General features: G+C 30.2%; 1 protein-coding gene across 1 annotated transcript in view; it reads right to left on the bottom strand.

Annotated features, from left to right (window-relative positions):
- Positions 1–15,063, bottom strand: part of LOC108782427 (uncharacterized) — a 109,430-nt gene that overhangs the window by 25,307 nt on the left and 69,060 nt on the right. Inside the window, 1 exon segment of the mRNA XM_018550706.1 lies at positions 13,075–13,279. Within this exon segment, the coding sequence (XP_018406208.1) occupies positions 13,075–13,279 (205 nt within the window).

The raw sequence follows: 15,063 nt of genomic DNA, 5'->3' as shown, positions 1-15,063 counted from the left end.
ATAGATTTTAAGATTGTATATTTTGCGCACTACTAACAGCGTTGACTCTTAATAGCCTTTGTATTTACTTAATTGTTTGTATTGTTTTAAAACATATAAGAGTCTATAATTCAATTATATTATTAATTTATTAAATTTTTTATGATATTTATTTTGATAATATATTTTTAAAATGTTTTGTTTTCTGTAAAAAATATTTTATAGCGATTTCTTGAGTCGCTATAATTATTACAAATCGATAGTCTGCAGATCTTAAAAAAAAAATGGTTGACCAAATGTTGTGAACGAAAATTTATAATCTTTCATTTTTATAAAGATTGATTAGACCTGTCAGATGACGCATCAACAACATGACAAAGAATAAAACAAAAAATGTATGTCAGCGCTTCCTACGATATGAAGCTACAGATAAGTAGAAATTATAGATATTTCAAGAAACTGTTCTATAATATATTTTTCATTAAAATTAAAACATTATGCATATAAAAATAAATATAAATAAATGTATATATATATATATATATATATATATATATATATACATCATTTATTACATTGTGACGTGACATTTTGTCAGTCACTCGTAACCGTACCAGAAGACGAGATTCTGGGTCCTTCGAGGTCAACAGGCGAGCGCACAAGCGAATATGTGATATTATCATTTATTTTGCGTTATTTTCTGCGATTACTGTTTTCCTCGACTATTATTTTTTTCTTTTCTTTTCTCGCTTTTCCGCTATTTAGTTAAGTTTCAGCTATCTCAAAGACGCTCCTGAATTCGCATTTTACTATCGATTCACAATCAAAGCCGGTGGCTACGCTGTACTTGTGTATTTGGCCGCCTCACTCACCGCCAGAAGAGAGAAGACGCCTCATAAGAAAAAGATGATGCTACATGGAAAATTTGGCTGAGGTTCACTGGAAGCGCGGTATACGTAGGTCGTATTATTTTATATCTGTTACTAATGTCGCTAGTATTTGGTGGTTATCGCACCCTCATTGCAGACGCCTTGGAGGGAGACGTCAGCTGGGAACGGACTCGCCGGCAGGACATCCGCCGAAGCGCCGCATCCCACAACGATCGCAGGAAGATCGTCGAGCGACCAGGAAGCATTTTCCGTCTTTTGGAAATGCGCGCCATGGCATTTAAGGATACGCGACATGCAAGGACCCGCGGGATTCGTCGCGGGATCACGCAGTCGCGAGAAGCCGATTAGAGCAAGCAGCGGCCCGATAAGAGAGGGGCCTAACGGCCTGCGTGGATCCACGGAAACTTCCGATCGGCACTTTGGCAGTGACGGACCTCGGCGAAGGACGCAGGATCTCGTCGAAGTCATAGACGTCTCGTCGTAATCTCGACAGGAATCGCCAAGAGTATTCGTGGGATAAAACCTTGCTATCGGTTCTCAAGAGGAATTATGGGAAGCAGCTGAGGAGGAATATCTTGGTGAGGCGAGCGTTATCCGATTTTATTGTAAAGCCATCGATCGCGTAATATTTTGTGAGCATCTCGAGTGTATCACGCGTGAGAATTAACGCGAACTTGAGTTGGCCGATGTCGTACCGGCAGATTTTAACGCCATTGTCTCTGTCGACTAGCACGTGCCGTTCGCTCGAGCGTAAGAATTTATGAACTCAGGATTGTCGTTATTGCTCGCCCGTGTCACTGCCTAGTCAAGTTGTTCGTAATATTTGTTGAGATTCCGGTTTGTTTAAGATTAGAGTCGAGCCGTGTTGCCACCTTTCAGCATTCGGCTGTCGGTTTGCATATCGCTCATCTCATCGTTGTATTAACCTGGAGATTTTCTAGAAGTTCTTAGAGTCAATCATTTCTAAATACCGCTGTCGATGACCTTGGCATTGTTCTATTCGGTAATAAAGTAAATTTGTCGTGACCGCGCGGTTCTGTAAATTCCTTCGACTCCTGTATTGCTACGACCGTTGAATATACTGGAATTCTTTGTTATTATTAATATTAAATTCTGTCTAATTATTTCTGTCTGCCTCTACCTCGTTCTCCGACATTCTCCCCGCTTACCGCGAACCACCTCCTCTGCCAATTCCATTGGCTGAGCTAACTGATCTCGTCCGTCGCTAATTCCGTCGCTCTATGGGTGCGTTCCGAAATTTGCTGACAGTACTGACAATACTGTTTTCTCGTTCCAAAATCGGTTCAGCCACGTTTCAGCTCTGCTGTAACTACTATCTTTTTCAAGAAAGTAGGTCCTAGGGAATTACTGACTTCCGGCTGATTTTGCACAATTTCAGAAGGTAGTGCAAGTTCAGTAATGCATATGGCTACTGGCATATAGGTATACATAAGGCCCTTAGCAGAAACGTGACTTATAATTTTAAGACAGTTCTTGTGCAATATAATTTTTCATACGTGCTCTTGGTATCAATAATCCTCGTTTCGAAATTTGATTTAAGATATTTAAAATATACTCATCGTCATCATCTGAAGAACTGTCGGAACTATATTCCACACATATGACATTAGATATATTAATTAATATAAAGTACTTATGTATTATTACTCATGTTTTATACATTTTATTTTTCCAGCTTAATGTTTTGAAACTGGTGAGTGGAAATAATCCACACGTAATGATACGCAACATGCTAAAAAGGATACTAACAAATACTTTAGCTGAACGCTTCAGCTGGATTGGTAGAAAAGCTAAACGTAATTTTAAAGATTTGAAACTTACACATATAATCATACGTAAGTTTATAATGTAATTAGCATTTTAGCATCAGCACTATCGCAATCTTGGTAATTATACAGATTATAGGAGACACCTCGCCGATGACCTTAACCTTGACATATGTTGTCAAGATCATCGGCGAGGTGTCTCCTAATCTGTATAATTACCCAATTTTTTATATTATTAATTTCTATCAATATATTATATATATATTTTAGTTAATATTTTTAACATATTGTATTATATTGTGAATGTATTGTGTCATGAATTTTTGTTTTAGAGGCTGTTCGTACAGTACATAAGCAAATAACCGATGTAGATATTGCTGATTCTATATCAAAATGGCTTTCTCAAGCTACTTTGAGATGTCAAAGAGAAAAGTAAGTAAACAAAAAATATTGTATATATATTTACATTGATGCATGAATTTAATAATGAATTTGAAAGTCACAAGTGTAAAAAGATATAATTATAAATATTACGAATTAATTAAATCAATTAAGGCTCCTGAATACCGGTGACGGCCATGTTGGAATTGTGACGTCATAGGCGAGAAAAACACATTAATTTTTCTTGCGTCCCATTTTTTAATAAAGACAATTTGGATAAATTTAAAAGGCGAGATCGCACAAAAACACTTGTAAAAATTGCCGGAAACTGTCCTTTCCTCTTCTGATAGTCAGTAAATGGTCGTAAAAGACACGTAAAGTGAGCCTATTTTCGAGCAGAATCACACAGTTTAACAGCTGATGAAACGAGTGAAATATACGCTTTTACGTATAAAATTTCACGATAACTGCAGTTTCCGGCAATTTTTAGGACTTTCACGAGTACGAGGGAAGTCACATTTTCACAAATAAGCAAATATTGACGAAATGGCACGCAAGAAAAATTTTGTCGTCAAAACATCACTTTTTCACGCCTATTAATTCAGACTTTTACCATGGCGAGGCGCTATACACACACACAAGCATGAACCCATGTCTGTGCGCTCCCCTTCTACCTGAAAATGAGCACACGGACATGAGCTTGCAATTGTGTATATAACCAGTAACGTACTACCAGTTTTGCTAGCCACCGACTAATTCGGTGTCGCTACCCATCAACACGGAGTTCTTGGCTGAGTATTCAGGAGCCTTAAATATTCCATTATTTGAACATGATTTTTAATTTTATTTACAACTTTCTGTTCTTTTTTAATTTTTTAGGTCAACGGAACTGAAGTAATAATGTACCGATGTTACGTGAGAGAAATAAGATTCTTTTCCTTATAAAATTAATTGAATCAACATGTGTATTTTACATTGAGGCCATTTTTTTTTATTCAAATCCAATTTATTTAATAGTATATGTTATATTAGTAATATACAATAACCTTATTTACGTTAGTGCAGAAATTTTTTACTCTCTTTTTTCTACTTATCTTATTGTTATCTACTTAAAAGAATATTAATTCTAGAGAGTATAAGCAACAAAGAATTTAAGAGTGCTTTATATTATTTTACGTTGAAAAATACGCACACTATTGCATAATGAAAAAGAATTTAGGAACAAAATCAATAAAATTTTGTGAGTTTTGTTTTTTTTACATATTTGTTTTACGTATTTGTATTGTATCACAATGGTGTGCAATAGATGTAGATTATATCATTTTAACCAAAAATGATTATATACTATATATATTTTATATGCTGAAAATATAATAATTGTTACAAATAAATAAAATAAAATAGCGATGTTAATTAAACAATAGAATATTATTTGATAATTTCTACACCTAATATATAAAATAAAAATGTAATAATAAGGGTACAATTTTTACTTTTTCATAAACGTTCAGGAATCATTTTATTTATACATCTTATGTATTTTTTTTATGAAAATAAAAAATTATAATATTGGTACATTAAAATAAACAATAAAATTCTTACTTATATCTTTACAAAATCATTATCAGAATTATGTTTCAATCATTTAAAAACTAATTCAGAGTTGATTCAAAACTCTGAATCAGTTTTTATATGATTGAAGTTGAAATATAACTGATAGCGATTTCATAACCGATGTGAATAATTCTAGGATCTTATTAACTTTATTTGTTAATATACCAATTTCGTTGAGTGTAAAGCTTGATTGCTATAATAATTTTTAATTTTCATAAAAAAAAAATATAAAAGAAAATGTAAAAAGAAAAACAGTTTCTGAACTGTCGAGAGAAAAGTTGTATCCTTTTTTTTTCTAATGTACAGAATTCAGATTTTAATAGATGAAATTTGAGAATATATATAGGCAATCAAAAGACAAACCAAATTAAAGTTGAAGGACTCTTTATATGAAAATAACAATTAAAACAAGGTAAAGGACAATGAGAGTCAATTCGTAAGTAAACAAAAAAGCGATTAAAACATTAAAATTATAATATGAATATTTAAAGAAAAAGAATCAAAAGAGATGAGAGAAAATTGTTGCAATTGCGTAAATTTACAATTTTTAGATATGCAAGTTTTTGATACAGAAAGATGGTAAACTTACACAATTATTATAAGTGTTTTTCTTATCTCTCTTTTTGATGTCCTTATATATTTTTTCAAAGTTTTTCTATTAAAATTGAAACGTTCTGCATATTTGTAGCAAATAAGCATTTTAATATTACAAATACACCAGAAGGTTTGCAGGTTATCGCCGTGTCTTTCTTCATTATTAGCGCCAACATTTCGTGAACGACATGATTCACGAAACGTTGACACTAATAATGAAGAAAGACACGGCGATAACCTGCAAATCTTCTGGTATAATTGAAGAAAATACCTGTGAAAGTTTCAAAATATTATTATTTTACAAATATTACGTAATATTACAAATGCATTGCACTGTAATGTTACTGTAATCATACATTGCAATATTTCTGAAGGCGGACATTTCAACGTTGCCGCAAGCTTGAAGTAATATTGCAGAAACATTTCGCAACTTCCATGCAATATTACAATGTTACAATGTAACATTTATGCAACGTTTCTGCAATCTTTCAGTTCTGTAAGGGGACATTTTGAATGCCAATCAAAATCGGTGTTACAATTGCCGTTACAATAACGGAATTTTCTTCTTTTAGTTAAAACTAGTACTCATAAATTACAGAAACAAACACGGAAACAGAATTACATTAGGAATATTGGAATCCTATGAAATTTAATAAATTAGGTTAAGTTCTATACATGTCACGCACTATTACTGTAAATGCGTTCCGATTTTAACTGCTGTCAGTTCTACTGCGAATTTCGGATCGGCTAAAATGTAGTGATTTCAGTAGTGGTACTGTCAGCATTGTCAGCAAATTTCGGAAAGTACCTTATAATTTCTTTGTCCGAGCGATTCATCTTAAAAATTAGTGCGAAGAGTGGCACGCTCTCTCGTGCCTGGCGCCCAACAAAATTTATACGACTGTCGACTATCGCAGTACATAAAATTAAGGAAGAACCGCACTTTTGCTAATTAAATTATTTCTGTCGATCTTTTTGAGCTATCGCATAACTAGAGCAACGGATGACGTGATGAAGTTGTATCGTTTCTCACAAGTACGATCACAACATATTAGGGCGATTCACAAAATTCAAAATATTTTTTTTCAACCGCCTTCTGGAAACCACTTGTTCCTTATGGTCAAAAATAGTCACTAACATTTTTTAAAATTTTTTTAATAATATGCAGAGGTCTCGTAAGTTGGATCTGTGATGAAAATTAATATTTTTCAGTTGTATATTTTCTTCTAAAACAAACACTTTTTGCAAGTTTCAACAACGTAAAATTATGTTTCAAGAAATTATTTTAAAATTTTTTCCAAATAAAATAAAACTATTGTGTATCTATTATATGAAAATGTAATTTATTGTACATCTTCAGATTCAACAAACTGATAAGTGCACAAAATATTTTTTTTAAATGTGTGAATTTTTTTTACATACTTCTTTGATATCTAGTAAGTATATATGTTTGATTACATACTCGGAGAAAATATTATTTACTTTGTACATAAAATATTGAAAAATAAAGAACCGAAAAATTTGATATTATTTGTGAATTTGTATTAAGAGGGTAATTAAATACACTCAAAATCTTTTTAAAGCATATTTTTATATTTGTACGATACAAATTAATAATATTTTATAAGAACTTCTTTAAAAAACAATAAACAAACTAGAAGAAAGAAGCCTTTAACGGTCGAAGCTGGATCACAGTGCTTATTAATGAGTCCAGTAGTAGAAACCGGGACGAAACGCCAACTTGTGATATTCTTCGCAAATTTTATTTTTCATAGAGTTTAATTTAATTAATCATTACTTTAATATTACATCATTAAATTTTAATATATGTCTTTCAACATATTATTAAGATCTAATAAGATGCTACAAGCATCAGATTGTTAGATTGCTTGTCAATTTAACTAACAAGGGGAGGGCGCGAGGTGTTACTCACCGATTTTAAAAAGGCTTATGTATGTTAAAGTACTCTAGTAATAGAGTACTTTTGGCAAAGGGATACGACCCAACTCTCAGTCGCCTTCTCGACAATGGGTTTACCGCGACCGGTACTAAAAATTTTAGAGTTTGAATGTTTTCGAGTTTCATTGAGATAAACCTTTAATCTCTGTTTATTATTTAATAAGTAATTATTTGGCAATAAATTCTTCATGTAGTAATAGAGTAAGATCGTACTGATAGAAAAATACGAAATATGGTGAATTGTTTAATTAAAGAAGTTAGATTTGTATGATCGTAAATGTTAGATGATCGTAAAGCTGTAAGACGTGATACTCGTAATATGAGATATCCAGGATATTTCTAATATCAAATAATCTATACTTCTGTGCCCAAGTGAAAATTGATGTTAAAGTATAAATGTTATTGTACAATAATAAAAAGAATAACCGGAATGAACTTTGATGGTCTGTTTCTGCAATACTTCATTCCAATTACTACTGAAGACAAATCCTGAATCCAATGCATCACATGCTCAATTTACGCGCATAGGCTGTACTCGTTGATATGTTAGAAACATCAAATAAAGTTTTTTTAATTCTAATACTAATGTACTTTGTGCTTTATTATCGATTTCTCGGGGTATCTCATACTAGGAGCACAATTTTTTGACTTTGCGATTTGTTCACTTTTTACATTTCTTTAATTAAAAAATAAAATAAAATTTGAATTAAATTTTACATAACACTATCTTAAAGCTTATTAAATTCTCTTCAAAATGACCTATTATTTTTTTTAATTCTACCAATAAACAATTAGTAATTACACAAAATGAACTCGGTATCTCATAATAGGGGCCTCTCCTCTATATTTGACGCATTATTGCATAAAATAAACGAAAATTGCAAAAAAATGTGTCACTGTGACCCACGGATCGAGACATTAATCGTTAATGTTGACGATAGATTAGGAAATCTGTCACACCAATGGCAGAAAGAGACATGAGAACATGTAAGTGAAACTAAAATTTGTATTTTTATACCAGAGCGTTTGTTTCTAAAGTAAAGAATTTGTTTATAAAACAGAATTTGTATAACCATTTGTAACGATGTGATAGGTTTCCTTACCTAAATATCTGTCAACTTTAACAATTAATATCTTGACAAATAATAGAATCTTAATTTTTCTTAATAATAGAATCAAATAATAGAATCTTAATTTATCTTAATTAATATCTTGGTTCGCGAGACACTCTTTTTTGCCAGATTCATTTATTTCGTGCAAAAACGCATTGAATAAGCCTAATTTTATTAACATCGGAGATGAGGAAGCTAAACTCAATAATTATTATTCTTTCTTTATTGCATTCATAATCTTTATCATGAAAACTTTAGTTTCATTTTTGTTCTTTTCTTTTATATTTACAAAGGAAATACAGATTATTATAAAAAGAAATTACAAACTGTAATAAAGACTTCGTTAACTCATCTAATTCTGCAATTTTTTAAATTATATATTATATAATCTTAATACACACAATTATTACCTTCATAGCTCAACTTGCCCTTCGGAGTTGCCCAATATACCCCGTTGGTGGGGCATATTAATCCACTTTGCATCCTTGCAATTAACATAATTTCTTTCTAATTAACGAGGTATATTAAGGATTTATAAGTACTTAATTGTTGAGGTAGATAAGCATGCAACGTTTTAAAGCATTTATCATTAGTAAAGCATCTATCATAATTGTGTGAAGATTTATAATAATTTAAAGAAAAAGTGGCTCAACTACCCCCGCCTTACCCTACTATTAAAAAAAAACAATTGATTTTGCACAATTGGAAACTCAAAATTAAATGGTTTTAAAATGGCGAGCGACAAGCAATTTATTCAACACTGCATTCGATACGAATTTCATCAAGGAAAAAGCGCTGCTAAAGCGTATGAATCAATTTGTTCTGATCTTGAAGACAATGTTGTATCCAAAAGTACGTATGAGTTTTAGTTTAGGCAATTTAAAGAGGATGATTTTGATGTTAGCAATAGAGAACGTAATGATGCTCCTCAGAAGGTTACAGACAATCAATTGCAAGCATTACTTGATCAAAACTCATGTCGAACACAAAAAGAACTTGCTACAGTCAACAATTGATCGGTTTAAATCAAGAAATAAAATAAACATGTCCATTTACTAGTAAAGGAAAACGTCCCGTGAAATTGCTTCATGACAACGCTAGGCCTCATGTTGGTAAACCTGTAAAAGAAACGTTGCTAACGCTTGGTTGGGTAATTCTACCGTATCTACCGGCGTATCGTATAGCCCAGACATAGCCCCTTCAGACTATCATTTATTCCGGTCAATTCAAAACGCCTTGTCCTGTGTATACTTTCGAGCATTTGAAGAAGTGCGAAAATGGGTGGATAATTTTATCGCATCGAAAGACGAAACCTTCTTTGCTTCTGGAATTCGCAAGCTGCCCGAAACATGGCTAAAGGTTATAAATAATAATGGAAATTATTTTGATAATTAAGTGTGTTTTCGTTTTTAAATAAATAAATATTAAATTTCACATTAAAAACGCTTTAAAACTTATTTGTATACCTAATACATATAATATATACGTTACACAATATTTATAATATGTATTTACTTCAATTTTTTAAAAAAGTTTTGGTAAAAATGTAGATTAAAGGAGCCTCCCCCAATGACCTTGACCTTGACATATGTTGTCAAGGTCATGACCCTGAGTGACCTTGAGGAAGTTTTAACCGTCGGACCTCACTCGTTAAAAAGTTATTAATAAAAAAGTTATTAATAAAAAAAGTTTCAAAATTAACGTATCATTTCTGGAAAATTATACGTATTAACGTATCATTTCTGCCATATATGTATTATAACAAGTACTATTTTTACACACGCGCGCGCGTGCGCACACACACACACACACACAGACACACACACAATATAACAGACCAAGAATAAATGCAATCAAAATGAATACAAGAGGTACACTTCTTACCATTTATGAATCACTATTCTACACCTTTTCCTGTTCAGAAACGTTAAACTTTCTACGCAAAGTAACTTTCACCCCCCTCTCCCTGCTGCAAAGAGTCCACACATCTTCCATGATTGTACTGTTGCTATGATTGTAGGTACTATTGGGAGAGACCTCTACCGACGGGACACACACACACACACACACACGGGCGGGGGCAAGGGGGTGGCCAAAGGCCGCCCCCCCGCACCCACACCGTCACAGAGGTCTGCCCCGACAGTACAATCACAGCAATAGTACAATCGTAGAAGTCGTGTGCCCCTGTGCAGGGGAGGGGGGGGGGGTAAAAGTTACTTCGCGTGGAAAGTTCAACGTTTCTGAACAGGGAAAGGTGTAGAATAGGACTTCATATTATACATGTATAGTAGAAATAATACGTTAATTTTGAAACTTTTTTTGTTAATAACTTTTTAACGAGTTAGGTCCGACGGTTAAAACTTCCTCAAGGTCACTCAGGGTCATGACCTTGACAACATATGTCAAGGTCAAGGTCATTGGGGGAGGCTCACCTAATCTCCATTTTTACCAAAGTTTTTATAAAATATTAAATAATAATCTAACAAAGAAAGGACAATAAGAGTCAGATAGTAAATAAAATAAAATAAAGCGGTTAAAACATTTCGAACGATCAAACTTTATTTACCATATCAGGCATAACACTTCCACTCGTTCTGTCATTACGGATCATAGACTTCAATTTAATCGTGATTTTCAATGGGAAGATGTGAGAATTCTAGATGAAGAACCTAACTATAGAAAGCGTATAATTTCAGAGATGTTAAACATTAATAAACAAAAACATAGTCTTAATCTACAAACGGACACCGAAGGTCTTCACGATTCTTATATTCCCATTGTAAATAAAGTTTGATCGTTCGATACTGACTTTTGTTATTTTGCTTAGTATAGTTTCATCAGTCACAGTAGCTGCATAATAGAATTTTAATATTCAGTCTTTAAATATAATAAGTATCCGCTATCATGGCTCTTTTTTTCAATTTTTTAAATTTTACTTTATTGTCCTTTCTTTGTTAGATTATTATTTTATATAAAAAGTCCTTTATTTTTCATTTTATTTATAAAATATTAATTTGTATAATACAAATATAAAAATATGTTTTAAAAAGATTTTGAGTGTATTTAATTACCCTCTTAATACAAGTCCTTAAATAATATCAAATTTTTCGGTTTTTTATTTTTCAATATTTTATGTACAAAGTAAATAATATTTTCTCCGAGTAAGCAATCAAGTATATACTTGCTAGATATCAAAGAAATATGTAAAAAAAAGTCACGCATTAAAAACAAATATTTTGTACACTTACCAGTTTATTAAATCTAAAGATGTACAATAGTAAATTACACTTTCATATAACAGACACACAGTAGTTTTATTTTATTTGGAAAAAATTTTTAAATAATAATTTCTTGAAATATAATACGTTGGTAAACTTGCAAAAGTGTAAATTCGTTTTAGAAAAAAATATACAAATAAAAAACATTAATTTTTATTACAAATTTTCATTACAAAGCGACCTCCGCGACCTCTGCATATTTTTTTAAAAATCTGAAAAAGTAACTATTTTTATTAAATTGAAAAATAACAAAGACTCTTTACATAAATATAATAATCAATAACAATAAAAGGGCGAAGTAAGAGTCAAATTAAGATTAAAATTTTAAAAATGTTGACATATTAAATTTTAGACTAACAATACAAATTTATTAAAAATATGATTACAAAAACAAAATCTACTTAAATTCTACTTATATAATGATGAAATAACGATGTAACCAGTTTCGACTCTGAATAAAGTCCTCCTCAGACTTATATTGTTAGTCTAAATTTTGTTAGTCTAAATGTATTGTTAGTCTAAAATTTAATATGTCAACATTTTCAAAATTTTAATCTTAATTTGACTCTTACTTCGCCCTTTTATTGTTATTGATTATTATGACTATTTTTAATCATAAAAATAAGTTATTTGAAGAAGACGGCTAAAAAAATATTTTGAATTTTGTGAATCATACATGTATAGTATAATCCGCCACATATTGAATCGGTCATTTAGCCATTTTGAATTAAAAAGATCTGTTGTTAGTGACAAAATACCAGGGTACAAAATTTAAAATTTTGATAGACATACGAATTCTTACTTTAAAGCTTAAATCTAATGTTATAATGAACTTTGACAAATTAATTCTAAACTAAACTTAAATTTTTTTGTGATTGATGTTTATGTGATTAATTAAAAGATATTATTTGTCTTATAATTTATTTTCGAAATCACAGGATCAAAAACGAGTGATTTTTGCAGCCACACTTTTTAATTATAAGATTTGATTACTGTATTTAATCTGTATATGTGTTGTGTACATTTATTGCTATACTTTAAAACAGGGAATAAAAGAGTTACTTTTACAGTTACTTTTACAGTTACTTTTTATAAAAGTAACTGTAAAAGTAACTCTTCCATTCCCTGCTTTAAAATGATATTGATATATAATAGATTTTAATAAAAAAAATATTTATTAATTACAATAATTAAACAGAGAATAGAAAATTGCAATGTTTTTACATGTGAAAACATAACAATATATTTTTTGAAATATATTATCAATAAAATCATTATAGTAGGAGTCTTACACTTGATTAAAGGTACAATTAGTACTAATAAAATTTAGACAATTTAAAAATACTGAATGTTATGTAATGGATACATATTAGATTATTGCACGTATATTAAATTTTATTGCATACGAGTACATTATATATATTAAGTATTAATAATATTTTAATATTAAGATAGTTTTTTAATAAAGCTATGAACTCACCTGATAAATTTATCAAATTTTGTTTGTATAGCTACTTCATCCTCGTCTCGAGGTTTATATGGTGCTTTCAACAATATTTGCACTAAGTTGATGATCGCATTTCGACGTATCACAACGACAGTCGCTTTACAACAAACGGCAACAATGGTCAAAAACATTAGAGTAGTTGTAGCAAAATCATCGATATTATTGACAACGAAAATAATATCCATAAATTGAGTTAACACCAAAAAGTATTCCGAAGATATTATAATAAAGGTAAATACATTATACAGTAGCTTGGCACCATTTGATGACCATTCAAGAGGTCGCCATATACCGCCAACGGTATATATAAAAAAATTTAGAGAGAGTATTTGCATATTTAAATCACTGCTTTTTCAAACAATTTATCGAAAATTGTATAAAAGTATAACTTCTTTCTATCTGTAAAGTATCTAAAAAAAGTGGTTTAAAACGTTGCAAAAATGAACTTTACTAAAATTTTTGAAATATATGCTAATTCAATTCGAAATATAACATGTTTAAGAAAAAATTTAATATAGAAGGTGTATAATCTTTTATGAAATAGGTTATGCTTTTTGTAAATATAAAATACTACAATTAATGCTTAAATCACACATTAAATGCCAAATTCGACTGCCTGATTAGAACAAATTTTATTTATTTAATATATATATTACGTATAATATTTGCGTATAATGTTTCAGAATCTGATGATCTTATTAACTATCGTATATAATGTATGATTTGTATGAACATAACTACAAAAATAGTATTTGTAAATATTTATTGCGCACCTCTTTTTTGGAAAATATCACTTCTTATTAGAATTTTAGCTAGTGTGTGATAATAGGATTAATTAAACAAATACTAATATTGATGTAATATGTTATTTTCTTATTATGTCAATAAACTTTATTTAAATGTAATCGAGCACGTCTTACAATAGACTATGTACATTCTTCAACATCTTATTGTCAACCCTACTATCAATTACAGTCATTAAAAAATCGACATGATGTCATTTAATCATTTATTATTAAGTGCATGTTCTGTTCCGCACTTATGAATAATGTAGTAACTTTAATTGTAAAAATTTTCCATCTTACAACCACCAAGAGATATTGTGCGGTCCTTTACAGTCACGCATATTGTTGCGTTCCTATTGAATAAAATATTTGTATATTTTCATGTCCATCGGAATTACAAGGAATATATCGTATTTCCCATAAAGCCTCTCACTTTATTATATAAAAATACAAACTCAGTATAGCAATAAAAGTGATGCGTAATAAACTTAGGATATTCCTCAAATTACTTATGCATATACACTCGGAAAAAAATATAGCACCAGATAGTACAATTGAAGAGTGCTCTTCTACAAATAATAGTACAAATAAGGACAGAGATAATTTGTAATAAATGAGTCTAAAAGATTACAGTATTAACAAAAACTAAAAGGTGTAGTAGTTTTAAATAATTTTACCAGAATATTTTATGACAAATTGTAGAAAACATATCTATAATTATTGTAAAGCCGTTTATTTTTTATGCTTAAAGTGAAGTGAACAAATTGTATTTATAGTGACTATAAACTATATGATAAAGAAGCAAAATATTATTACAAATTAATGTTAGTTGTTTTTAATATTGAGAATATTATTTTATAGAGTACTACAATAACGCAAAAAATTTAACTATTATAAATTTTATAGTATAATTTCATAACCAATGTATAACTATAGTTACTCTAAATGTATTATAATTATTTAAAATATTGTAGAAAAATGTTTTATTTTTTATTAATAAAATTTATTTATGTATTTGTTTCACAGAGTCACAATTTTTGTGTTTGCATGTGACAAAATAAATTTGCTACAAAATTGTAGCTAATTTGTGTATTTTATATTTTCCATTATTACAATTTAAAGTTACTTAACTGATAAAATTAAGTCTACAATATTGTATTAGTTTTTTCCGAGACAT

Source organism: Cyphomyrmex costatus, unplaced genomic scaffold (assembly GCF_001594065.2).
Source record: "Cyphomyrmex costatus isolate MS0001 unplaced genomic scaffold, Ccosl1.0 scaffold127, whole genome shotgun sequence".
Lineage (NCBI taxonomy): Eukaryota > Metazoa > Arthropoda > Insecta > Hymenoptera > Formicidae > Cyphomyrmex > Cyphomyrmex costatus.
Note: the sequence above shows the minus strand (reverse complement) of the source record. Positions and strands in the feature narration are given on the sequence as shown.